This window comes from Jaculus jaculus, chromosome 5 (genome assembly GCF_020740685.1).
Source record: "Jaculus jaculus isolate mJacJac1 chromosome 5, mJacJac1.mat.Y.cur, whole genome shotgun sequence".
NCBI classification, from domain to species: Eukaryota; Metazoa; Chordata; class Mammalia; order Rodentia; family Dipodidae; genus Jaculus; species Jaculus jaculus.
Window position 1 is genome coordinate 166,030,880 of NC_059106.1, and position 27,570 is coordinate 166,058,449.

Consider the following 27,570-nt stretch of genomic DNA (forward strand, 5'->3'; position numbering starts at 1 on the left):
CTTATGAACATCACATGGCACACTCAGAGGCCTTTCCTGCAGTCTGTTGTAGATTTAAGGTGCGCTCTCAGTTTTCTATAACATTGCCAAAGCTTCACTCGGGTCCCGGGCTCAGGGTCTCACAGGCTCTGGTCCTAGCATGGCGGGCACGAGGGTTTCCTCTGGGGCTCAGGATCCGCTTCCAAGCTCACGTGGTTGTAGGCAGATGTATTTCCTAGAAGCTGTCCTTCTCCTGGTGGCTTGCTTCCTCCTGGCCAGGAGACACATTTATTTATTTATTATTTGTGCGTGTATTTATGTATTCATGTGTGTGGGTGTCTGGAGATCAGAGGACAGCTCGCCAGTACATCCTGACCGGTCTGCCACATTTAAGGCAGGCTTTCTCTTGATCTCACTCTGCTGTTCTCATTGCTGCGCTTGTCAGGAGCTTCCAGAACAATTCTCCCATCTGCTGTCAGAGTGCTGGGATGATGGAAGCCTGCCGTGGCTTCTGGCATTTTATGTGGAGTCTGAGGGTTGAACTCAGGCACTCAAGCTTGAGGGGCGAGCGCTTTGTACCCACTGAGCCTTCTCCCCAGCCCCAAATCTCTTGACTTTACCATCACTAGCATCTGCTGTCAAGGCTAGGAACTTCCTTGTTTATGGGGTCCCCCCCAGTTTGTCTCCTCTCCCATTTTACAGTCAGCAACACAGAGATGGGTGGTAGCTGGGCCTCTGGACATGCAGAACCCCATCCCTTTCCAGCTCCGTTCCCCTGGGCAAGTTCATTACTCATTTCACCACCGTGTCACAGGGATCCATTCCTCCAGCTTCTTATGTCATGTATTTTGTTAAAGAGAAATGCCCCCAGCACTCAGGAGGCAGAGGTAGAAGGATCAACGTGAGTTTGAGGCCACCCTGAGACTACATAGTGAATTCCAGGTCAGCCTGGACCAGAGCGAGACCCTACTGAGAAAAACCAAAAAAAAAAAAAAAAAAAAAGAAGAGAGAGATGCCAACACGCCACATCTTCCCTGTGCTTCTGTCACCCACACTCCTGCTGCTGTCTTGTTACATTTCATTGAAAGACTAGCAAAAAATAAAGTTCAGTTTTCTCTCTAAAGTTCCGATGTCACTTGTAGATAACCAGGCTTTCCTGTCTGTGCAGTGTAGTGAGCCACAGGCGGGGTACAGGCGCCCCCACCTTGCCCTCAGGAAGAAGAAACTGATGAGTGTTTCCTGTGCAGAGACCTCACGGCGGCCCCTCCCCTGTGTGGAGCGTGCATGCTCATGTGAAGAGGGACCATCGGAGTTTCCAGTGGGCCATTCTCTCCTCAGTCTACTTGGGAATTTTTTAAACTTATATATGTATTTTTTGAGCTTTCTTTTTATTGATTTATTTGAGAAAGAGAGACAGAATGGGCACACCAGGGCCTCTAGCCACTGCAAACGAATTCCAGATGTATGAGCCACCTTGTGCCTCTGGCTTACATGGGTCCTGGGGAATTCAACCTGGGCCCTTTGGCTTTGCAGACAAGTGCTTTAACCACTAAGCAATCCTCCAGTCCTTAAATACAGATTTTATTTAATTATTTGCTAGTAGAAAGAGAGAGGGAGAGAGAAAGGAGCTAGCAATGCAGGTGCTGCAACTAAACTCCAGATGCATGTACGCTTTGTTCATCAGGCTTTACGTGGGTTCTGGGGAACCAAACAAGGGTCCTTAGGATTTGCAGGCAAGTGCCTTAACCACTGAACCATCTCTCCAGCTCTTTATTTATTTATTTGTTTGTTTATTTATTTATTTATTTATTTTGGTTTTTCGAGGTAGGGTCTCACTCTAGCCCAGGCTGACCTGGAATTCACTATGGAGTCTCAGGGTAGCCTCGAACTCACAGCAACCCTCCTACCTCTGCCTCCCGAGTGCTGGGATTAAAGGTGTGCGCCACCATGCCCAGCTTAATTTTTTTTTATTACTCATGGCAGGGTCTCACTCACTCTAGCTCAGGCTTACCCAGAACTCACTCTGGTGATCCTCCTACCTCAGCCTCCCAAATACTAGGGTTAAAGCCGGGAGTGTTGGCACACACCTTTAATCCCAGCACTCGGGAGGCAGAGGTAGGAGGATTGCCGTGAGTTCGAGGCCACCCAGAGACTGCATAATGAATTCCAGGTCAGCGTGGGCTAGAATGAGACCCTACCTTGAAAACCCCCCCCACAAAAAAATGTGTGCGCCACCACGCCTGACTGAAGTCTGCATTTAAATCTGCAGTGTCTGACGATGAACAGCGCCCTTCTGTTGGGCCTGGGTGTGGCCAGAAAGCATGTACAAATCAAGACAGACCGGGCCACAATGGCATGGGCAAAGAACATAGCTTACAGACAACCAAACTCATGGACCACACCAACGCCCACACAGGCTGCAGATGGCCCTGGGCTTGGCCACGGGAGTTTTGGGTGCCAGGAAGGAGGCTGCGGCTGTGGCTGTGGCTAAAATGCTGGACATGCGATGCTATCCCCGGCCCTGGGAAGGTCAAGTGTAGAGCTACCGCCTGTTTTATGAGAGCGTGGGGACTTGAGGCTCTGTGGCAGAAAAGAATCCAAACTAGTGAAAACATGCCACTTCGGGGCTGAGAAAACTGAACCCCAAGAACGCCAGGGTCACTTCCAGATTTGTTTTTTTTTTCTTTTTTTAAGTATAAGCAGGTTTCTGAGGTCATGTTAGGATTTTATTGCATTCACGAGACAACGTCTATCTGCAAGAATGCACAGAAGACTGGAGACGGGGCTCAGCAGGCGGAATGCTTGCCTAGCATGCACAAGGACGGGGCGTGGGTTGACCCACCTGCCTGTGTGGTAACCATGTAGACACAGGCATGCACAGCCTGCGCCCACTCCAGCACCCGCAGAGCACCCATCCTGACTGACTTCTGCGTGCAGTCATACAGTCCCTCCTTGTGCCATTCAGCTTAGCAGAACATTCCAGAGAGATGGACCCACCTCCCTCGTTCCTTAGCTCTTGAGAGCACCTGCTTGCTGGCCATTGTGCCTGCATCCCCGCCACGTCCATCGGATACCTCTGACTGCTCTAGCAGGCGGCTCAGGTGGTGTGCCAGTCAGAGAACAAGACTCGGCGGTCACTAGAGAAACAGAGCCAGTGGGAGGAGGGTATAGGGAGGAGGCTAAGGAGTCTGCTAAGGATTGTGGTTGGGGGCTGGAGAGATGGCTTAACCATTAAGGCGCTTGCCTGAGGAGTCTAAGGACCCATGTTCAACTCTCCAGATCCCACGAAAGCCAGACACACAAGGTGACATAATAGCACAATGTTGCGTAAGATGGCTCACATGTCTAGAGTTCTATTGCAGTGGCCCCTCTCTCTCTCTCTCTCTCTCTCTCTCTTTCTCTCTCTCTCTCTGTGTCTTTTTCTCTCTTCCTTTCTCCCAAAAAGAAAAAGATTGTGGTTGGCAAGTCCAACGTCTGCAGAGGAGGCCAACAGGTGGAAACCCAAGGAAGAGACAATGCTGGGCTCAAGTCCAAAGACAGCCGGAAGCCTCTCCTATTCTGTGGGGACTGAACTATGTCCCTTCTTATGACCTTCAACTAATTGGATGAGGCCCTCCTAAAGTAGAAGGCCATCTATTTTACACAAGGTCTTCTGGTTTAACCATAAATCTCATCTAAAACTTACTTCAAGCCCGGTGTGGTGGCACACGCCTTTCATCCCAGCACTCGGGAGGCAGAGGTAGGAGGATCGCTGAGAGTTCGAGGTCACCCTGAGAATACATAGTGAATTCCAAGTCAGCCTGGACTAGAGTGAGACCCTGCCTCGAAAAAAATAAAATAAAAAGCACTTCAGGACTGGAGAGATGGCTTAGCAGTTACAGTGCTTGCTTGCGAAGCCTAAGAAGTCATGTTCAAATCTCTAGGCCCCACGTAGCCAGATGCAGTGACACAGGCATGCAATGTCACACATGTGCCACAAGGTGGCGCACACATCTGGAGTTCATTTGCAAAGGCTGAAGGCCCTGATGTGCCCATTCTCTTTCTCCTCTGTCAAAATATTTATTTTTATTTTTATTTATTTGAAAGGAGAGAGCAAGAAATAGAGAGGCACAGAGAGAGAATATGGGCATACCAGGGACTCTAGCTACTGCAAACAAATTCCAGATGCATGAACCACCTTGTACATCTGGCTTACATGGGTCCTGGGGAGTTAAACTTGGGACCTTGAACCTGGGTCCTTAGGCTTTGCAGGAGGCAAGCACCTTAACCGCTAAGCCATCTCTCCAGCCCTCAAAATAAATTTTTAAAAATGTATTTTAAAAAGTACTTCACAAGCCGGGCGTGGTGGCGCACGCCTTTAATCCCAGCACTCGGGAGGCAGAGGTAGGAGGATCGCCGTGAGTTCAAGGCCACCCTGAGACTACAGAGTTAATTCCAGGTCAGCCTGGACCAGAGTGAGACCCTACCTCGAAAAACCAAAAAAAAAAAAAAAAAAATGTACTTCACAAAAACTTTTAAGGTATCATTAAACCTTGGCACAGTGTTGCACAACAGTAATTTTAACTACTTGGAAGGCTGAGGTGGGAGAATACCTTGAAGCCAGGAGTTCAGAGACAGCCAGCCTTGGCAACATGGTAAGACCTCTATCTCTAAAATAAAGTAACATTTGCCCAAATCTCTGGGCACTGTGCCCGGCCAGGTTGATGCCTGTCACTACCCATCGTGGATGGCAGTAGAGCAACGGAACAGCCACGCGCGCCACACGAGGGTGTGTCCTGAGTGCTGTGCACACACTGCTTCCCCCCGTCCAGGTGTCCTTGTCACCTGCAGAGCTTGTGGCTGACGTTCCCGGCACATCCATGAGCAGACGCTGCTTCCATGGCAGCAGCATAGCGTGCTTCTATCCACGGTCTCTCCTTCCCCTCCCCCAGGACGTACACCTTCAGTCTAGCCACGGACGTGAGCGCCAGAAAGGACGGTGAAGCCAACAGCAGACGGAATGGGGAATCGCCCCCACCACCCACGTCAAGGAGTATCAGCGGCATGCTGGCTTTGCAGGTAACAGAACCCTGGTTTTTATTTTTTGGTTTTTGTTTTTGTTTTTTTGTTTGTTTGTTTGTTTTTTCGAGGTAGGGTCTCACTCTGGTCCAGGCTGACCTGGAATTAACTCTGTCATCTCAGGGTGGCCTCGAACTCATGGCAATCCTCCTACCTCTGCCTCCCGAGTGCTGGGATTAAAGGCGTGCGCCACCACACCCGGCAGAACCCTGGTTTTTGTTTAGTTTTGTTTAGTTTCGTTGTTTAAGTATAAGCAACAAACCACATTTTGCTGATTTAGTTTCATGGTAGACACAGCTGGTTGAGTTGAGTTTTTTTTTAATGTTTTTTTTTTATTTTTGCATTTATGTATTTAAGAGAGAAAGAGGCAGAGAGAGAGAGAGAATGGGCATACCAGGGCCTCCAGCCACTGCAGATGAACTCCAGATTCATGTGCCACCTTGTACATCTGGCTCACATGGGTACTGGGGAGTCGAACCTGGGTCCATAGGCTTTGCAAACAAATGCCTTAACCACTAAGCCATCTCTCCAGCCAGAATTGAGCTTTTTTCCAGGTTCTTGGCCTCTTACTCAAAGACCTGGAGAGGTGGCTTACTGGTTAAGGTGCTTGCCTGCGAAGCCTAAGGACCCAGGTTCAATTCTCCAGGTCCCACATAAGCCAGATGCACATGGTGGCGCATGGGTCTGGAGTTCGTCTGTAGTGGCTAGAGGCCCTGGCATGCTTGTTTGTTTGTTTTTTTTCTCTCTCTCTCTCTCTAATAAGTAAATACATAAAAATAAAATGTTTGAGAGACCTAAAGAAAGGCACACATAAATAGTTATATAGAAAGAAGCTTCATTGAGAGCAAAGCAATAGTAAAGGTTTGAACACACTGCCAAAGGGGCAGTGGCCACTTAAGTGGACAGTGCTCAAGGGCCCCAGGACATGATCCAGGGCTTCTCCTTACAGGATTGGGTTTTTGTTTGTTTGTTTGTTTGGAGGTTTTTGTTTGTTTTTCGAGGTAGGGTCTCACTCTGGCCCAGGCTGACCTGGAATTAACTCTGTAGTCTCAGGGTGGCCTTGAACTCACAGTGATCCTCCTACCTCTGCCTCCCAAGCCCTGGGATTAAAGGCGTGAACCACCACACCCACACCTTACAGGCTTTATAGGGGAGGCTGGATCAGTTGTCAGGAGTGTAGCTTAGGTGGCCATCTGGTTTGAGTGATGGGTTTGGATTATATCACATTTTCTCTATTGAGCATGTCCTTTCCCATGACGCCCTGCATTTAATCCCATGTGCTCCAGGTTGTATATAGACATAAGGTGGTAAATAGGGGTTTGTCCCTAAAGTTCCCTTTGATGACACGGTCTGCCTTACTGCACATGAACCACAACCCAGTTCAGGCCAGATGACCCCCGGCTGTTCCTGTCCTGGCTCCACCTAAGAACGTGCGGGAATGTGTGTTGATCACAAAGAACGGTTGCTAAGGGGAGGAGAAAATGAGTCCCTTGTGCAGCTCCATCCAGGTGGATCCCAGGTTCCCACAGTGGCTAGAGGTATCGAGTAGAGGAAAGGCCTATTCACTGCTCAACCCAAGCACTGTCCAGGTAGCTAAACGAGCCCCCGTGTCTGCCTGCCTCGCGCGGGCTCAACATGCCCTCCGCCATTCCTGCGGTGGATTCCTAGCCCCGGTCCCTCTGAATGTGACTGTCTTGGGAGACAATGTCCTTATAGAGGTATTTAAGGTCAGATGAGGCACAGGGGTGGGCCCTAACCCCACCTGACTGTGTCCTTATAAGAGGACCCAGAGGGGCAACCTTGGGAGGACTCTAGAAGGAGACATCATCTATAAGTGGAGGAGAGGAGATGGGAGAACCTAGCTCACTGATGCCTTTTTTTAATTTATTGTATTTATTTGTGTGAGAGAGAGATGCATATAGAGAGAAAATGGGCATACCATGGCCTCCAGCCACTGCAAACGAATTCCAGATGCTTGCATCACCTTGTGCATCTGGCTTACATGGGTCCTGGGGAATCAAACCTGGGTCCTTTGGTTTTCCAGGCAAGTGCCTTAACCTCTAAGCCAGCCCCCTCATGGACACCTCGATCTTGGCCCTCCAGCTGCATTACCATGAGGAGGGAGAAATCTGTTGTTTAAGCCCTGCCTTTGCAATCCACGCAACTTCCTTCACAGCAACACTCGGCCTTCCTGCGGCTGCATTGAAGCCCCGCTGGGATCTGAGTGGGGGTGTCTCTGGACCCTGGGAAGGTTGCAAAGCTCCTCTTTAGCCAAATCCTCGGGCACAAAGGAAGGTGGCCTACTCCATGAGCCAGAGACCTGGGACTCAACAATGAACAAGAAGAGTTCCTCTAACCAGGCTGTCCAGACGCCTGACACAGTGCAGGCCAGAAGTATCCCCTTTATTGGCATAAGAAGGCAGGCAGAGCTGGCTTTTCCCAAAGTGGTCCTTCCAGAATGAAGGGGGAAATGGAGCCAAAGTCCCTGCTGAAGTCAGCTTGGTTCTAAACCCACTACATGTTAAATGCATGGGAAGGAACGATCATCTCCCAGACCCCTCACTGCATCTGATTCCCCCCTTCAGTACAGTAAGGAAGACGCGGGCAGCAGGTTTGACGTGAGACACCTGGAGAGCTGCAAGGTGTCTCCACAGGTGTGAGGACCTCACACCCGGGACCTGACCACACAGTCTTTTAAGAACAAAAGGTCTTTGTAGAAAGGAGTGAGCTGGGATCATAAAGCGGGAGATTGTTTTGGGGTCCCCTAGAGAAACAGAACTGACAGAAATGAATACATAACTATAAAAACGGGATTTGGGGGCTGGAGAGGTGGCTTAGTGGTTAAGGCGCTTGCCTGTGAAGCCTAAGAACTCATGTTCAACTCTCCAGATCCCATGTAAGTCAGACACACAAAGGTGAGGCAAGCACAAGGTCGCACACACCCAATAGGTAGTGTAATGTCTGGAGTTTGGTTGAAGTGGCTGAGGCCTTGGCACACCAATTCTCTCTCTCTCTCTCATTCTTTCTAAAATAAAAGGGGGGGGTTGTAAGATTGGCTCCCACGGTGAGAGGCTGGCTAGTTCCCACAATAACCATGTGCACAGGGAGAGCCAGAGAGCCCAACAGCTTTCCAGTCCAAGGAGCTGGAAGCCTCAGGACATGGGAACCGGTGATCTCCCCAGGTTTGACACTGAAGTCTGGAAGCTCAAAGGCACGCATGTGAGTCCATACTGGAAGACGGAAGACGCTGGAGTGCGACGTCCCTGAGCTATGGCGGCAGCGATGGGCACACGTGCTCAGGAACAATAAGCGTGGCACACGTGCTGACGCCTCCGTTAAACTCCACCGTCCTTCCTTCGGGGCCTCCAGCCCATAAGATGGTGCCACCCACAATCGGGGTAGGACTTCCCCCCACAGTTGCGACTCGACATGCCACGTATCTCGGGACATCCTCAGAAACGCGCTTTACTCACTTTCCAGGGGTCTCTTATTCTGTCCAAGGTGACCCTCAGGCCTCATCGGGCGTGGTGGCGCACGCCTTTCATCCCAGCACTCGGGAGGCAGAGGTAGGAGGATCACCATGAGTTCTAGACCACCCTGAGACTCCATAGTGAATTCCAGGTCAGCCTGGGCTAGAGTGAGACCCTACCTCAATAAATAAATAAAGATGAAGCCTCACAGGAGGGCCCTGGATTTCCCGAGTGGCCCTAAATGCAGTGATGCGGTCGTAGCTGCTCCAAGGGGAAGACACATGGGGCCAGGTGTGTGAGGACGGAAGCAGAGGCTGAGTGGCGTCACCGCAAACCAGAAAGCAACGGAGCCACCGCCAGGCGCCGGAGGCAGCAGGGATCCGTTTCGCCCTTAGGCCCGTGCAGGGAGCACAGCCTGCGGACCTTGATTTGACCTGTGCCCTCCAGAGCTATGGGGAGAGGCACTGCCCATTGCTCTGTGCCGCTCGGTGTGGGATGACCTGTGATGTGGCCCCGGAGACACTAATGCAGCCCCTTCTGTCCAGGGACTCAATGTGGCCCTGCCTCGCGTTACAGACGCAGGGGCCCAGTCCATCCCGTCCCCTCAACCCTTGCTTTGCCCCGTCAGCTCCACGCCGCAAGACTCCAGCACTCGGTGCTCTTCCGTGGAAGGTTAACGCCCCAAACCCCAAAGTGCAGCCCAAGGCATCGACAGCAGCGGCTGAGGGTCTGAGGGTGCGCGCGTCCGGCCGCCTCCTTGCAGACCACACCTGGAAAGGAAATGGTGGGAGCATTCGCACTGGTTCTCAACTTCCAGTGTTGGCACAAGCAACAAGCAAGGCTCATCCAACCACATCTGGAAGCAGGAGGTGGCAGGCAGGGCAAGACTGCCCGGGAAGCGAGGCCCTGAGGTGCTTATACCCAGAACTAAAAGCCTGCAGCTGTATAATAAGAAATTGCAACAACTGGGCATGCTGTCACATGCTTTTTATGCCAGCACTCAAGAGGAGAAGTAAGAGGATCACTGTGAGTTCAAGGCCAGCCTGGGACTGCAGAGTTCCAGGTCAGCCCAGTCTTAGAGTGAAAACCTACCTCAAAAAAATAAAAAAAAAATTTAAAAAAAGCGAGAGAAAAGAAAATAAGAAAAAGAAAAAAGATAATAATAGCAGGGCTGAGGATGTAACTCAGTGGGCGCAGTGCTTTGCTAGCATACACGGAGGCCTGGGTTCAGTCCCCAGCACCACAGAAACCAGACGTGGTGTGACATGCCTGCAGCCCCAGCACTCCAGATGTGGCGGCAAAACGAACCAGAAGTTCACAGGCCGGGCGTGGTGGTGCATGCCTTTAATTCCAGCACTCAGAAGCAGAGGTAGGTGGATCTCCATGAGTTCGGGGCCACCCTGAGACTACATAGTTAATTCCAGGTCAGCCTGGACCAGAGAGAGACCCTACCTCAAAAACCAAAAAAAAAAAAAAGAACCAGAAGTTCAGCTACATAGTGAGTTCAAGGCCAGCCTGGGCTATATAAGCCGCAATCTCAAAACAAAGGAGGGAAGTAGCTGGGGAGATTGCTCAGTGGTTAAAGGTGTTTGTTTACAAAGCCTGCCGGCCCAGGTTCAGTTTCCCAGTACGCACATAATGCCAGATGCACACAGTGGCACATGAATCTGGAGTTCATTTGCAGTGGCCAAAGGTCCTGGCATGCCCATTCTCTGTCTCTCTCTCTCTCTCTCTCTCTCTCTCTCCACCCACAACAACAGATTCTTTTAAAAAAAAAAAAAAAAAGCCAGAAACACAAAGGAACAGCAATCATCACGTGGCCACAGCCCGTGCTCCGTGGAAGTGTGGGTGTGCAGACCTTGGTGTTACCCCCACTCACAGATGCAGCCACCATGCACCTGGTAAAGGTCGTCAGAGCCACCGAGAAGAGCAGCTGGAAATCGCGTTGTCATGAGGCATCGTGGCGCCTGGTGCGAGCTGCCTGTGGCGCTGGAGGCGGGGGAAGCTTGCCCGTCACACAGAGCCCCAGCACGCGCTTACGCCACGACGGAGGTTGGGGAACGGCGCGCCCAGCACCCACCTGAGCAGACCTTGCATTCCTCCTCTATCAGCGCAAGCGAGTGCAGTCGTGATGGGCTTCCAAAAGGGCCCTCTCCTCTGAGGTGGGGCTGGATGTTGAAGGTGGCCAAATTCGCCTCCCTAGTGTTGCAAGGAATCAGAAAGTAATGCCCGGAGGAGGTGCGTGGTGTCTATCCTGAAGAAGTCCACGCCTCCTCCCGTCTCCCGGCGACGGGGAATCCAAGCGCCCAGTCCTTAGCTAGCTCATTTTAGCCCGGAGCCGTGTGGCTGAAGAGGAGGGAGGCTTGGGGAAAGGGTGTTCTGAGTTGCCTCCTGCAAAGCCCATCGGGTGCCTTCCGATCCCATCCATCTTGGCAACCTGGCTGCAGGCGTGACCAGTTCCTGTTCCCAGACCTCCAGCCCGCCTCTGGTAGCAAGGTCTATCCACTGCACCGTTCACTCTCTATGACACATCTTTCTGAGTTTGTCGCTTGGCCTGAAGGAGGCTGAAGGGAGGTGGATGGCTATGAACTGCTGTTGTCACAGTCTCTCATACCCTTCCTACGATGTCACCCCACAGAGACACGGATAGCTCAAGTACATTGAGACAGCAGGCAGTGCTATGGGCCTGTGCTGAGGTGGGAGGAACCCCCCCACCCCCCGCCCCATTCTGCCTCTAGACGGCCTGATCCTGGGCCTGGGAAGCACCTCTCTGGGCTGGGATGTCAGTGAAGGAATGACCCTTAGTGCCTTCCAGATGTCAGCCAAGTCTCCGTAACTCCCTGAGGGACCCAGATCTTGTAGAGGGAGGATTTGTGCCTCTCCCAGCAGGCCTGGTGGCCACGGATTCTGTACTTTCTGATCATGACAGATCGATAGATAAAGATGACAGATACATAGTCATATAGAAGAAAGATAAATAGATGAGAGGCATATACAACGACAGATACATAACCATGCAGATAAGACAGGCAGACATGATACGGATAGAAAAAGGTGAAGCTAGAAACACTGTCTTCTAACATGGTGAAAGGGACGGAGAAAATTAGACAGACAACATCTTAAGATGTCTCTGTGGCCAGGCATGGTAGCGCATGCCTTTAATCGGAGCGCTCAGGAGGCAGAGATAGGAGGATCACTGTGAGTTCAAGACTACATAGGTGCCGGGCATGGTGGCGCACGCCTTTAATCCCAGCACTCGGGAAGCAGAGGTAGGAGGATCACCATGAGTTCGAGGCCACCCTGAGACTCCATAAAATTCCTTGAGAGCCTGAGCTAGAGTGAAATCCTACCTCGAGAAAAAAAAAAAAAAAAGACTACGTAGTTAATTCCAAGTCAGCGGAGGGATAGGCTGTGTAGTCTGTCCTTTCTCCATGTCCTCTACGGAGTCACGGAGCCCAGGGCGTTAACCTTAGGGAGATACAGAAGCTGTTCCGTGTCACACCGCTGCAAAGACTGCACAGCCTGGACCACGGCTCCTGGGCAGCCTGGGAGAAGACCCATCTCCGGGCCGGTGCCAGGGACTGGTGGGGTGCTGCTGGTGTGGCGTGGTTCCTAATTCGGGGTCCCATTGCTCCCACCCTAGGCCACGATCTGCAGGAGAGGCGTGCTGGTGGTACGCCACGGGGAAGGAGTGGACTGGGTCTTCGGGAAGTCCTGGCTGCAGCGCTGCTCCACGGCCGACGGTAGGTCGGGTCCAGGCGAATCGACACGGGCGCAGATGCAACACGAGGGCCCCGCCACGGGTCCCTGGGTGGGCAGCGGGTCTCGAGGGCACCGCCCTCTGGAACGAGCACGTCGCTGTGGCTGCTGGCATGTCCCTGCCGCGCCAGTCTCTGGGGCCACTTGGCAGAGCAGAGGGCTGCTGGATAGTGTGTGTAGGGGACCCAGGCATCAATGTGTCTGCACATTGGCCGCATGTTGAACCAGATACCGGCCATCAGCTCAGTGTGTTTGACGCTCCTGGTTTCCCTTGAGTCTAGTCACACAGCTAGTAGCCGATGAGTCAGGGTGTGTACCCAACTGACAGATCTTAGAGCCCCGGGCCAAACTCAAGCAAGCAGGGCACCCTCCAGCCTCTAATGGGGGAAGCCCCACGGAATGCATCCAATTTCCACTCTAGCATTCAAGCAACTGGTTGAATAGGGCCCAAGGCAGATTACCGCCAGCCAGGCGCACGCTTCTGCCCATCAGTAGCGAGATACACGGAAGCTACGGGAATGGACCTCATTGCACCTAATTAATCAATACCAACTAAGAAGCTTTTCTAGCTGAGCCGACCCAGGCCTAGAACACGCGGTTCCTCATCCTTGTGTGAGAGACTGCCCACGAGACACTGGAGGACAAAGAGGGCTCCTAGCCCCTGGTTCTCAAACCTACAGGCTCAGTATTTAAGGAAATGCTGCAGGTGTCGCACAGCGTTTAATTGAGAACACATCACAGAGAACATTCCAGAAATGCCACCATTGACGGAACTGAGTAATATATAGCCTTTCCCTAACATGGGTCTCGGGGGTTTGGAGTACAACAGTGCTCTGGTGTGATGGACCCAGACGCCTGTGTCTGCTTTAGGGAAGTACTACAGGCCGGACCTGAACTTCCCCCGCAGCCTGCCCACACGGAGCAACGGAATCAAAGACTTTGAAAACGACCCGCCACTGTCGTCCTGTGGAGCGTTCCAGTCCAGACTCGCAGGTATGTGGAGTAGCAGAGGCAGTGATGGTCATAGCCGCGTACTCACTCCAGGCTGAGCTCACAGGCCACGTGTCCTGCGATGTGGAGACCCTGGGGGCTTAGGTGACTCACCCAGGGTCACACAACTAGTAAACAAATGTGCGGAGCCTCAATCACAGGATGGATGGTTGGGGGCGTAAGGAATGCAATATAGGCAGGGGAGACAAGCGAAGAAAGGGCAAGTCAGCAGTCGCAGTGTGAACCAAGGACGTCGTTTGAAAGATTAGAAGGTGCACTTCCCACCCCTGCCCGCAGCTTTCTGCGCTACCTGTCACTCTGGGCTTTCGGTCAATGTCTCTTCTCTCTCCATCAACATAATGTAATTTTTGGAACAGATGAGATCACTGAGTTCTCCTGCTCTTCATTGTATAAATTAAGAAAGTTGAAGCTCCACCTGGAGAAATGGCTTAGCAGTTAAGGCCCTTGCCCGTGAAGCCTAAGGACCCAAGTTCAAGTCCCCAAGCCAGATGCACAAGGGGGCGCATGCATCTGGAGTTCATTTGCAGTGGCTGGAGGCCCTGGCATGCCTCTAGAATCCCTCTCTCTCTCTCTCTCTATCATAATTAAAAAAAAAAAATCTGAGGCTGAAGAGGTAAGTGGACATCTAGCCCCCAGCTGGTTAGAGGAAGGAACATTCTAGAACCAGCTCTCCTGCGCCTTGCCTGGGGTGAGCACACAGGGCTATCACTGCCAGCTCCTTGGCAGTGTGGGGACACTGTGTTCACACTACGCTGACCTCAGCTACCAATGAGACAACAGTTGGTTCTCTGGGGTCCAGATAAGCCAACTTCACACAGCCCAGCAGGGACCTTCTCCCTGAGGCAAGGTGGTCTCTTCACGTGCGAGTATGTATGTGTCTATTCCCTGAGCCTGTAAGTGAGCCTACCCCCCCCCTCCCACAACCATGCCTCAGAAGCCTTTTCTACATACCTAAATCCTCACCAAAATGTTGACTCAGCTCCCAGGATGTATCTGGAAGCATCCAGGGACGGATGTCTGCGGGCGAGTGTCCCAGAATGCTCTACCTAGCACTGCGGATGGCATGGCTTAAACATCATTTGCCACCTGACAGTGCTGGAGGCTGAAGTTCAAGGTCAAGGTGTCAGCAGGTGGGGTCCTTCTGAGGGCTGTGTGGGACACCTGCTCCCGGCCCCTCTCCTCGGCTTGTAGACGGTGTCTTCTTCCTGTGCTCACATCACTCCTTTCTATATCTATTTCTACATCCTCCTTGGAAGACTTCCGGCACATTGGCGAAGAGCCCACCCTCATTTTAACTTGGTCACAGTTGTCTCTTGGTATGCTTGAGACATGGGTTCCGGGACACCCCTCAGATAGCGAATCCATGGGTGCTCATATCCCTTAACTGAAATGACATAATCTTTGCCTAAAAGCTATATATATCCCCCAAATACTTTTAAATATCTCCATGGCTCATAATACTTGACACTGCATAAGCACTGTGCAAATAGTTGTGACTGTTTATAGGTGATATTGATAAGAAGGAAGTTGGGTATATTCATCATAGTCACGACTTTTCTGATATTTTCAATCTGTGTTGCTTGAATCCTTGGATATGGGAACCTCAGATAAGAAGAGTCAACTTTACTCTGTAAAAGCCCTTATCCCTGGGATGGAAAGATGGCTTGACAGTGAAGGCATTTGCCTGCAAAGCCAAAGGACCCAGGTTTGATTCCCCAAGACCCATATAAGCCAGCTGCACAAGTGGGCACATGCATCTGGAGTTCGTTTGCAGTGGCTGGAGACCCTGGTGCGCCCGTTCTCTCTCTCTCTCTCTCTCTCTCTCTCTCTGTCAAATAAATAAATAATATTTTTAAAAGCCCTTGTTCCTGCCACTGGGAAGATGGCCCATTGGTTTAAGTGCTTGCTGTACAAATAGGAGAACCTGAGTTCAAATCCTCAACACCTACATAAAATGCTGGGCACAAAGTCATGCACATGTGATTGCAGCACTCAGGAGCTGGAAACAGGAGGATTTCTAGGGCTTGCTGGCTAATTCTTCTAGTGCAATAGGTCAGCTCAGAATTCAGTGAGAGACCCTGTGTCAAAAAAAATAATAATAATAGGTGGAAGCCAGGCATGGCGGCACACACCTTTAATCCCAGCACTTGGGAGGCAGAGGTAGGAGAAGAGACCACCCTGAGATGACACAGTGAATTCCAGGTCAGCCTGGGCTAGAGTGAGACCCTACCTCGAAAAAAAAAGAAAGAAAAATTAAGTGGAGAGCAATCAAGTAAGACTCTCAATATTGATCTCTGTCCTCCGCATACATGTGCATGGATGCCTTCACACATACAAACATGCACATACAAACATGCATACACACACAACATAACCCACCCACCCACACACACCCACTCAAACCAAAAAAAAAAAAAAAAAAAAAGTCCTGAGCCATAGAGGCAGATATAGAAGGGTCACTGTGAGTTTGAGGCCAGCCTGGAACTACAGAGGAAGTTCCAGGTCAACCTGGGTTAGAGAGAAAGCCTGCTTTGGAAAAAAAAAAAAAAGTCCTATGAGCCAGGCGTGGTGGTGCACGCCTTTAATCCCAGCACTCAGGAGGCAGAGGTATGAGTATCACCGTGAGTTCCAGGCCACTCTGAGACTACGTAATGAATTCCAGGTCAGCCTGGACTAAAATGAGACCCTACCTGAAAAAAAAGAAAAGAAAAAGGCCTTGTCATAGTGAGCTCCACACTGCTGGGATGAACCTCCATACAGTTTGTGTGAGGAATGACACTTATTCCAAGCTTACAGATCCAGGGGAAGTTCCACAATGGCAGGACTGACCCCCTTTACCAAATGCACTCAGAGAGGAAGACCACCACCAGCACCTCAAGCAAGCCCACTCTGTGAACCTCAGGCAGAGCTTGCGCACTAACCCTAAAAGCTGGAGACAGATCAACCCCCAAGTCATTCCTTAGGGCTGGACCCCAAGATCCACCCACAGTGAAACCTCTTCCATTCAGGCAGCCAGAAATCCAAGTTACAAACTTTAATAAAACATTTTACTCTACTGGGAGACATAAAATTCAAACTCCCACACCCTAGTTCCAACTAAGATCCCATCCAACCTCTTTTTTTTTTTTAATCATTTATTTATTTATTTGAGGGAGAGAGAGAGAAAGAGGTAGATAGAGAGACAGAATGGGTATGCCAGGGTCTCTAGCCACTGCAACTGAACACCAGATGCATGTGCCACCTTGTGTATCTGGGTCCTAGGGAATTGAACCTGGGTCCTTTGGCTTTGCAGACAAGTGCTTTAACTGCTAAGCCATTTCTTCAATCCCCATCCTGTTTTTGAAGGGGCCATGCTTTAGTTTATAACAACCCCCCAAAACTACCCTGGCTTTGATTTTAGGCAGTTTTCTGTACCATGGAAACTCCTTTCCCACATGCTGGGCTTTTGAAATCACCAGAGGAAGTCTTTTTGAACCTCAGCTATAGAGTAATAGTCACAAGGGCAAATCAGACCCAGGTAGGGCATGGGGCAGGTTCTCTACTCAGAACCTCAAAGCCTGAAATCAGAATATTAGTTGAGGACTGGAGAGATGGCTTAGCAGCTAAGGCGTTTGCCTGCAAAGCCAAAGGATCCCGGTTTGATTCTCCAGGACCCACATAAACCAGATGCACAAGGGGGCGCATGTGTCTGGAGTTCCTTTGCAGCAGCTGGAGGCCCTGGCAGTCTCATCCTCCCCCCCCTTTCTAAAATAAGTAAATAAAATATTTAAAAATATATATTAGTTGAGGCAAGCAAGCTCCCATCTGGAAAACATCCTTCCAAGGCTTGCTAGTTTGCGGCAGAATTCAGGTCTTCCCAGGTGTGGGACCCGTATCCTGTCCTAGTTGCTGTTGGCGGGGTCCACTCTCAATTCCTGAGGCCAATGCCATGTGGAAGCATTCACCTTTCAAGACTGCAATGGAGAAGCAGCTCACACGACAAATGTGTCTCACTTCAAACCCCGCCGGCTTCTGCTCCCTGTCCAATGGGTGGGCTCTCCTGGCTCCTGGGTCATCTCTCCACTATATAATAGCCACAGATGCAATTGGTCACAGCCTAGGGTTCCACTCATGCGTGTCATGCAAGTGTGTCCACCGGGCGCTGGACGCCTCTGGGAACCTTGGAGCTCCCAGCCTGCTGCCTGGGCCAAGCCACCCATCACGGACTGACGTACATGCGTGTTTTCCCCTTACCATTTCCCAGGGGAGGCACTGCTGGAGAGCGGCGTCAGAATCTCAGCGGTCTTCGCCTCTCCAGCCCTGCGCTGTGTGCAGACGGCCAAGCACATCCTGGAAGGTGGGTGAGAACCGCAGTGAGCCTCGCCTCTTGCCTTGACTTGAGGCTATTCCCCAAGGGGAAAGGGAGTGGCAGAATGACGCCGGGCAAAGAATGACCACATCTAGACCAAAGAGCAGCTGGAACCAGTGGCTGCTTGCGGGAATGAGTGAGCGATCCACTAGCGTCCCCCCAGAATGTCAGGGTCACAGGACCTATGGGAGCTGGTGTCATGCAATTGGGACCTGTCGTCACGCTGTTCCTCTGAGGCTCCCTTCTGCCAGGTTAGAGCCTAAACACACGCAAAGGACATTCACAAGCCCGGGGAGCTTGGGACAGCTATGGTCCCTTCTAGATCTGAAACAAGACTAACCAGAGCAGGGCCAGCTGAGGGGAGCTGTCCAGCACCTCTGAGGCCGACAGAAAACCACTCACAAGTCCTCTGCAGCTTCCACAGCAGGAAGAAAGCTCGTGCCCCCCTGCGCCCCCCATCAGCACTGAGGAGACAGTCGCTGCCTTAACGTGACGCGTACATGCGACTCCCTCCCCTGATTCAGAAAGAGATGACCCCACTCAATGGGTCTTTTGATCAAGATATAAAATGCTTGGGGCGGCTGGCCATGGTGGCGCACGCCTTTAATCCCAGCACACTCGGGAGGTAGAGGTAGGAGGGTCGTCGTGAGTTCGAGGTTACCCTGAGACAACATAGTGAATTTCAAGTCAGCCTGAGCTAGAGTGAGATCCTACCTCGGGGGAAAAAAAATGCTTGAGGTGGATGGAATGTAAGGAATCAGAATGTTCCAGAAATGTCTCCTTTCCACACTGCATCACTAACCCACTAACCCAGTCTAAGCCAAGACTCTATGAGGACTTCTTGTCACTGATGTTACCTGTGGCTGGCCGTGCATCTCTGGCATGCTCTCAGAGGGAGAAGTGGCAGTGTTGGGGATCAGGATCTGCCCCCAGGGGGGCAACTCTGATGGCCCACCATGGGTCTCAGAAATGACATGGCCATGCTTAAGTCTCAAAAGATTATATTCCATGGAAAATTCATGGTTTTTATTTTTTCTTTGGGTGTTTTGAGGTAGGGTCTCACTCTGGCCCAGGCTGACCTGGACTTCACTATGGAGTCTCAGGGTGGCCTTGAACACACGGCGATCCTCCTACCCCTGCCTCCCGAGTGCTGGGGTTAAAGGCATGCGCCACAACACCTGGCAAAAATTCACATTTTTTTTGAAGAACATCATTTATATGCGCATATGGGTCGGAGCTAACTGGAAAGAGATGTCTTTATATAAGGCTGGCAACAGTTGACACGTGGATTCTGTTGGACCCAGAACTCAAGCTGGAGAGGAAACTTAAGATAAAAGTGGAGCCTGGGATCTTCGAGTGGACAAAGTGGGAGGCCAGCAAGTCCACCCCCACATTCATGACGCTGGAGGAGCTGAAGGAGGCAAACTTCAACGTTGACCCTGATTATAGGTGGGAACTTTTCAGCGCTCTGCCACTGGGGTTTATCCAGTTCTAGATTTTTTTGGTGGGGAGAGCAGGAGATGTGTGTGTGTGTGTGTGTGTGTGTGTGTGTTCATATGTGCACATGTTTTTGAAAACCAGATACCAGATATCTTTACAGTAACTATCCATCATATTTTTAAAATTTATTTTATTTATTTGAGAGAGAGGGAGGGAGAGAAATGGGCAAGTAGGGAGAGAGAATGGGCATGCCAGGGCCTCCAGCCACGGCAAACGAACTCCAGATGCATGCACCCCCTTGTGGCTTTCATGAATACTGGGGAACCGAACCTAGGTCCTTGGGCTTTGCAGGCAAGTGCCTTAACCACTAAGCCATCTCTGCAGCCCCTCCATCATATTTTTTGGGACAGAGCCTCTTGATGAATCTAGCTCTCTGATTCACTTAGACTATCTTAACTAGTGAGCCCTGGGAATCTGCTTGTCTCTGCCTCACCAGGGCTGGAGTTTGCAGACTTGCACCGCCATGCCCAGCATGAAATGCTGAGGATCCGAACTCAGGTCCTCTGGCTAACGTGTGGCAAATGCTTTACTCACTGAGCTATCTCCCCAGCCCTTATCTAGTTCTTGCTGAGAAAATGGGTCACAACACTAGAAAGAGGGAGACTCTTTAAGAGGGACCCCGCAGAGAAGGGTAAGGGGCAGCTGAGCTCTCAATACAACATGGGCACACAGGAGGCAGTGGGGGAAATGGCTCGAGGGTGGGTGGTCTTGTTAAGCCAACCTAACAGGGCCCCTGGTGCAGGTGGATAGAGTGAACAAACATCACCTGGGGGTGGTCGAACCCAAGGAACCGCATCACATATGAAAGTCACATGCCTAGTTAGAGGAGGGTCCCAAGGAGCCCGACTCAGGTTTGTGAAGGGAGTGTCTTTGTCCTCCCGCAGCGTGACTGACCACGGGCTGTGTGGCACTGCCACAGAGTGCTCATCCGTGCTGTGCGGAGGGCACAGACCTTGGCGCAGTGGCAGCTGCCCTCTGCTGGCCCCTGCTGACCATGAGCCTTGAGCACTGCCCTAGCTGATCATCTAGAGGATCGGGGGCCTCCCCAGCAAACTCTCCTGGTCCCCAAGTCTCTGGGGCACAGGCATTCCTCCCTCCTACTTTCAGGCCTGCATTCCCGCGCTGCTCCCTCATGCCGGGTGAGAGCTACAACCAGTACACGGAGAGGTGCGCCGTGAGCATGGGGCAGATCCTCGGCGCCTGCCCACATGACGGTGAGTGCCTCACAGGCCCAGAGGGGACAGTTCTTGTGGGTTCCCTGGGGCAGTGAGTTTTCTGAACTGTTAAGGTCCCTACCTCTTCACCCCCAGGCTCTGGCCAAGAGAGTGCCTTTTCTATGCCTCGTCAGAAACTGGGGGCATAGATGCATATGCCTGCCAGGTCCTTGGCATCCTGGTGCTAAGACAGAGCACCAATGGAATCAGAGCATTAGGGTCCACACAAGCCACGCTGTGTCCAGATGGTTCAAATCAGCCTGTAGGGAGCAAAAGAAACCAGGAATTGGCAGACAGAGAAACCCGCTTCCAAGAGGAGTGGGAGAGAGGTCAGTCAGGTCACAGCTCTGCCACCAGCCACTTTCCCAGTCCCAGATTCACCAGGTCCTGCATGAGGCACACGCAGAAGTGTTGGCTGTCTGGAATTCCTCATTTCTCCTGAGGGGCCTCCCTGGGCCTGTGGGCCCTGTACCCCCTTATGGAAAGGCAGCTGATAATTCTAAATGATCAGATGAGGGCTGAGTGGCCAACACCACACATCTCCCCTCGGGCTGTCAGAACTCAGGCAACCAGCCACAAGAAAGTGGCGGCTCAGGTCACCCTGGCAACGCCCCAGAAGCTGTCAGGTGAGTGTTGTCCCCCCACCCCCCACCCCCCATCTCGCAGAAAGGGGCGCTTGCTGACCAACCAGGAGCAAATGAGGCAATGGCATCACTGAGGACTCCCGCCCACCCTTCTCACCCCCACCCCCTCCCAGGGCTGTGGAGGCATTATAAGGTAGCTGTACCCAGTGATTTTAGGGGGCCCCCATCTCATGCAAGGTGCTCTGTATGCTTGCTCTGAACTTGGGGTGTCTTTGCCCACAGTGGGTGTCACCCTTATCGTGAGCCACGGCTCAGCACTGGACTCCTGTACCCGGCCACTCCTCGGGCTGCGGCCTCGTGACTGTGCGGACTTTGCTCAGCTCGTGAGAAAGGTGGGTGTTCCCTCTGTGCCGCAGGGTCATGACATCCCTTCTCAGAATGAAAATAAGGGCACACCTCCACCTTCCGTGCACGGCAACCTCTGGCAGGGTGTGTGAGATCGGCAGTGACCCTTACCACCCGCAAGGCTTGGGTCCTCTGGTACCAAAGACATCAAAAACAAGCTGTGAAGTCTGCCTTTGATCCCAGCACTCAGGAGGCAGTGGTGGGAGGATCCACCATGAGTTCGAAGCCACCCTGAGACTACAGAGTGAATTCCAGGTCAGCCTGGGCTAGAGTGAGACCCTACTTCGAAAAACCAGAAAAAAAAAAAAATCTGTGAGGTCTGATTGAAGTCCACACTGAATTTCAGAAGGATCAGCAATTTGAATAAGGAAGGAAGGAATGAGTGAATGCTGCATTGACCTCAGGCTCTCTCTGGAGAGATGGGGGGGACACCTAGGGATAGAGGACCTCCTTCCGGCTCACCTTCCGTATCACCACCCAAAGGAGCAAATGTGAGCTAGTTTCAGCACACCCCATGCTGACCCAGGGCTCCCCAGATCCCTGTGGTAGGTGATAAGTGTGTATCACAAGATAGCAATATTTTGGACCGCTCTGTTGAACCTCTCCCCACAGAGCAGAGGGGTGACAGCCGAGTGACCAGATTCATTAAGAGAAGCAAACTTGGCTCAGACCATTCCTTTTGAAATGGGGTGTTAGAGGTTCAGGAAAGTCCTTGAACCCAAAACTCTGGGTTCACATTTGCATTGAACCAAAGAACTAGGCAAACCAAACTGGGAAGGGTAATTATTAAATTATTATATTTACTGAGGGAAGTACAGAGCCGAGGGAAGGAAAAATGAATACACCCATGTAGTTTGAAAAAGAGTGAGAGAGGAAGGAAAAGAAAGAACAGGGGCTAGAGAGATGGTTTAGTGATTAAGGCGTTTGCCTGCAAAGCCTAACGACCAAGGTTCACTTCCCCAGGACCCACGTAAGCCAGATGCATGAGGTGGCGCATGTGTCTGGAGTTCATTTGCAGTGGCTGGAAGCCCTGGTGTGCCCATTTTCTCTATCTGCCTCTTCCTCTCTTTCTCTCTCTCTCTCTCTCTCTCTCTTTCCCTTTCTTTCTCACAAATAAATAAATAAGTAAAATATATTTTAGAAAAAGAAAGTAGAAAGAGCTCCTGCCTTGTGGAGGGCAGGAGGGGGTAAAGGGCCCGTGTGAGAGTAGGGGTTAGGGGATCCCCCCTTGTCTCGGCCCAGCCAGGCAGAGACGAGGGGAAGGCCACCAGAACCTGGAGGTTCAGGAGTGGCCAGGCAGCCCAGAGAGGGGCGTGTCCCCTCGCACACATCTATTTATAACCTTACTGTGGTGGCTGTCACCTTCTGCCTCAGGTGAGCCAGACAGACAGGTGATTAGTGTGGGCTAGAGGTTGGCTCAGGAAGAGGCCAGTCATGATGCCAAGTTCTGGGGTCTAAGCGTGACCAACCACAATAGCAGGATTCAACTTGAATTCTAGTGAAGGGGACCTCCCACCCAGGGAGTGGCTCAGGTATGGATAAACAGGTCTAGGGAACTAGGCAAAAGATAAGAAGTTAGATCATCCTTTGATCTCTAGCAAGAGAAGACCATCTTGCCTTTTTACTTACAGGGGCCCAGTCACCCTAATGGCCTAACAAAGCTACCTGACTCCCTCTTGCTTTGTCCCCTAGAGATTAGTTAGGGATAGACTGGCCCATGATCCTTAGCTCTTTTTTTATTTAGCTATTATTTATTTGAGAGAGAGAGAAAGGGGCACAGAGAGTGAGAGAATGGGTACACCAGGGCCTCCAGCCACTGCAAATGAACTCCAGACACATGTGCCACCTTGTGCATCTGGTTTATGTGGGTCCTAGAGAATCAAACCTGCCCTTTGGCTTTGCAGACAAACACCTTAACCACTAAGCCATCCCTCCAGCCCTCTTATCTCTTTTTTTAAATATTTTATTTATTTATTTGCAAGGTAGAAGAGAGAGACAGAGAGAGAATGGGCGCTCCAGGGCATCTTGCCACTGCAAATGAACGCCATATGCATGTTCCACTTTGTGCATCTGGCTTACTTGGGCAAGGGGGAATCGAACACAGGTCATCAAGCTTTATACTGCAAGCGTCTTTAACTACTGAGCCATCTCTCCAATGCCCTGAAGACTTTCTAAATATTTTATTTTATTGATTTATTTAAGAGAAAGAGAAAGAAGCAGATAGAGCAAGAGCGAGAGAATGGATATGCCATTCTCTAGTCCTGCAAACCAACTCCAGATACATGAGTCACCTTGTGTATCTGACTTACGTGGGTCCTGGGGAATTGAACCTGGGTCCTTTGGCTTTGTAGGCAAGTGCCTTAACTGCTAAGCCATATCTCCAGCCCTCTGAAGGCTTTTTTGATGGCATACTTTTAGTTCCTTTTTGTTCTTTCTCTCTCTTTCTCGTATGGTGTGATATGATGTGGTGTGTATAGCATATGCACATGCATGTATAGATGTGCCCACCCTGCAAGGACGTGTGTAGAGGCCAGAGGAGAACATCAGGTGTCTTAGTCTTTTTTTATTTTATTTTCACTCATCTGTCTGTCTCCTTGGAATAGAGTCTCTCATTTTACCTGTTGTTTGGCCATGTTCTTGACAAGGCTGACCTGGAATTCACTATGTAGTCTCAGGGTGGCCTTGAACTCATAGGGATCCTCCTACCTCTGCCTCCCAAGTGCTGGGATTAAAGGTGTGCGCCACCACTCCTGGCTCTTTTCTCTTTTCTTTTCAGCCAGCAAGTCTTAGTGGTGTTCTGATCTCTGGTCCCTCTCCCCTACTGGGATTACAGATGTGTGTGGCCATGCCCAGCTGCTTGAGTGCTGGGAAAATCAAACCTGGGTGGCCTCAGGCTCTCTCACACCCGCCTGCTTATGCAGCAAGTGCCCTTGACCACTGAGCCACCTCCCTAGTCTGTCTTTCCTCTTTTGATGTCTAAGAATTCCTTGGTCAGATTAAATTTAGAATGCCCAGTATGCATGGCTGTGGACTTAGGTTGAGTCATTCCTCCTGCCCATGGGGACTGTTGGGTTGGTGTGACAAGACAGACATAGGAAGGCCCTGGACACTCAGGATCAGAAAACTCATTATTAGCAAGTAGAACCCTTGGATAAACTTCTGATCTGAGTGATGTCTATTTGAGGATGGGATAGAAATGGACTCCAGGTAGTCATTATAAGAATGTACTCAGGCTGGAGAGATTGCTTAGTGGTTAAAGTGTTTGCCTGCAAAGCCTTAAGACCCAGGTTTGATTCCCCAGGGCCCATGTAAACCAGATGCACAAGGTGGCGCATGCATCTGGAGTTTATTTGCTGGAGGCCCTGGTGCACCCATTTTCTCTCCCTCTCTGTCTCCCTCTCTCTCCTTCTCTTTCTCTCAAATAAATTAATTAATTAAAAAAGAATGTTCTAAAAATTTAGAAGCTGAAGGCTTTTGAAGAACCCCCCGCCCCCAGAAGTGAGCGAGAACTTTGGCCATGAAGATGACCAGGTTTTCCGATGGTGTCAACATGCAATTCTAAGATGGCATCTGCTGTGCGCAGCTCTGAGGTCCCTACTGGTGACACGGACCACAGGGGAGCCTGGGGGCTTGAGGCTTCTGTGTGTGGGTAAAGGGCTTTAGGAAGGGGTTTGGGGTCAGGAGGGACAGATGTGCTTATGGGCAGGAGCCCCAGTGAGGTCTGTAGGAGCAAGAGTGACGCTTAGGGAACAGGTAGGTGGTGATGGGGCTTCCTCCGGGAAAAGCTCTAGGAGTGTCCCCAGCGCTGCCTGGAGACTTTGTAGCTTCTGAACAATAGTCAACCTACACCCGGAGGGCTTGGGGAGATTAATCACGCATGTCCACGCCCAGCTCTCATCTCTTACTGCTTCTTTATGTTTTTCTTTTCTTTTATTATTTGAGAGAGAGCGAGGAAGAGGCAGATAGAGAGGATGATGTAGCAGGGCCCTCGGCTGCTGCAAACAAACTCCAGGCACATGTGCCACCTTGTGCATCTGGCTTATGTGGGTCCTGAGGAATCGAACCTGGGTCCTTTGGTTTTGCAGACAAGCGCCTTAACCACTAAGCCGTCTCTCCAGCCCCCTGTTCTCTATTTCTGTTCCACCAGATTTATTCCATTGGCCTACTGTTTTATTTGATTAAAAAAAGAAAAAGAGGGGCTAGAGGGATGGCTTAGCTATTAAGGCATTTGCCTGCAAGGCCAAAGGCCCCAGGTCCGATTCCCCAGGACCCACGTTAGCCAGACGCACAAGGGGTGCACACATCTGGAGCTCATTTGCAGTGGCTGGAGGCCCTGGAGTGCCCATTTCCTCTCTCTTTTTCTCTCTCCCTCTTTCTCTGTCTAATAAAGAAAAATAAAAGAAAAAGAAGACTTGGGTGATGGCTGGGTGGTTAAAGGCACTTGCCTGTAAAGCCGAATGACTAGAGGTCTGCTTCCCAAGACCCACGTAAAACCAGATGCTCAAAGTGGCAAATGCATCTGGAGTTTGTTTGCAGTGCCTAAAGGCCCTGATACACCTGCCCCCCCCACCCTCTCTCTCTCTCTCTCTCTCTCTCTCATAAAATAAAATAAGCCAGACATGGTAGCATGTGCCCCTAATCTCAGAACTAGGGAAACAGAGCCTGGAAGATCCCTCTATGGCTGGCCAATCTAGCCTAATTGGCTAGCTTCAGGCCAATGAGAGACCTTAGCTCAAAAAAAAAAAAAAAAAATTGTGGAGGGCAGATCCAGGTGTGGTGGCGCACACCATTAATCCCAGCACTCGGGAGGCAGAGGTATGTGGATCACTGTGAGCTTGAGGCCACCCTGAGACTACAGAGTGAATTCCAGGTCAGTCCAAGCTAGAGAGAGGGAGAGAGAGAGAGAGAGAGAGAGAGAGAGAGAGAGAGAGAGACCTTACCTCAAAAAACAAACAAACAAAGTGAAGGGTATTTCCAAAGAACATCATTAAGGTCATCCTCTGGACCTCCACACACCGTACACATGCACCTGCACACACATGAAGCGTACACATACACACACACACGTGTGCACAAATATTCTCAAACTCTGTTCCAGATTCCTTCCCTGGGGATGTGCTTCTGTGAAGAGAACAGAGAGGAAGGGAGGTGGGAGCTGGTGAACCCGCCAGTGAAGACACTAACGCACGGGGCCAACTCGGCCTTTAACTGGCGGAACTGGATCTCGGGGAACTGAGCAGACCTTACCTGAATGAATGAAGAGGCCCTGCCGTCAGCTGGGGCACGGGAGCCTGTCACTACAAAGGGACCTAGCCTCGCCTACTGTGACTTAAAGAAGCACAAAATGCACTTTGATTTTTTTTGAAGTGCCGGCACTTGCTCTAACCATGCCCATGTGTGCCCGCTGTCCTGCCAGCCCTTGAGGAGCTGGGAGCGGATGCCAGGTTAGGACACACTGCCACATTCCTCTGGCTTGGAGGGAAATGAAGAACTCAGCCTCTGGCTTCCAGGAACCGAAGACTCGGCCCCTCCCTCACCTGTGATGCAGCCCCTTTGTTTCCTGTGTCCTTGAGAGCCACCTTGTCCTTTCCCCTCTCGCCCTTCAGCCAGGGTCTCCCCAGCTGAAAAGAGTTATGCACGTCAATAAACACCAGGGAAAGCGCTGGGTGCTGACGTGTGCATCGTAGTTTCCTCTTGGTGCTCTGACAAAACGCCACACACCGGGTGATGGGTGAAGGTGGCACCTACTCCCCCAGTGCACACAGGCCACTCGTACAGGCTGCAGGCCGGGCGTGAGCACTGGTTGGCAGATGCCTCCTTTACAGAATCTTCTTCTTGCCCTTTTCCATCACAGGGGCGGGGGCCTGCTCTCCCTGTGATGTGTATAGTCTTTATAATAGTGAGACTGGAGAGATGGCTCAGCGGTTAAGGCACTGGCCTGTGAAGCCTAAGGACCCAGGTTCGATTCTCCAGGTCCCACGTAAGCCAGATGCACATGATGGCACACGCGTCTGGGGTTCGTTTGCAGTGGCTGGAGGCCCTGGCACACTCATTCTCACTCTCTCTCTCCCTGTGTCTCAAATAAATAAATAAAATGTTTAAAACTATAATAGTGTATATCACAAGTCAGGCAATTTCTGATTAGGTCTAAAGCATCCTCCAGTCTTTCTTTAAATATTTATTATTTTTAATTTATTTGAAAGGGGGGGGAATGGGTATACCAATGTCTCCAGCCTCTGCAA

At 51.0% G+C, this 27,570-nt stretch overlaps 1 protein-coding gene across 2 annotated transcripts in view; it reads left to right on the plus strand.

Annotated features, from left to right (window-relative positions):
• Positions 1-26,564, plus strand: part of Ubash3a (ubiquitin associated and SH3 domain containing A) — a 43,185-nt gene extending 16,621 nt beyond the window's left edge. The window contains exons 7-14 of one of the 2 annotated variants that reach the window (XM_045151001.1): positions 4,911-5,037; positions 12,151-12,250; positions 13,137-13,259; positions 17,521-17,613; positions 18,930-19,074; positions 20,233-20,339; positions 21,206-21,315; positions 26,427-26,564. In XM_045151001.1, coding sequence (XP_045006936.1) covers positions 4,911-5,037; positions 12,151-12,250; positions 13,137-13,259; positions 17,521-17,613; positions 18,930-19,074; positions 20,233-20,339; positions 21,206-21,315; positions 26,427-26,564 — 943 coding nt within the window. The remainder of the gene's footprint in view (positions 1-4,910; positions 5,038-12,150; positions 12,251-13,136; positions 13,260-17,520; positions 17,614-18,929; positions 19,075-20,232; positions 20,340-21,205; positions 21,316-26,426) is intronic. The other variant, XM_045151002.1, reaches the window with a different exon arrangement.
• Positions 26,565-27,570: the final 1,006 nt, after the last annotated feature.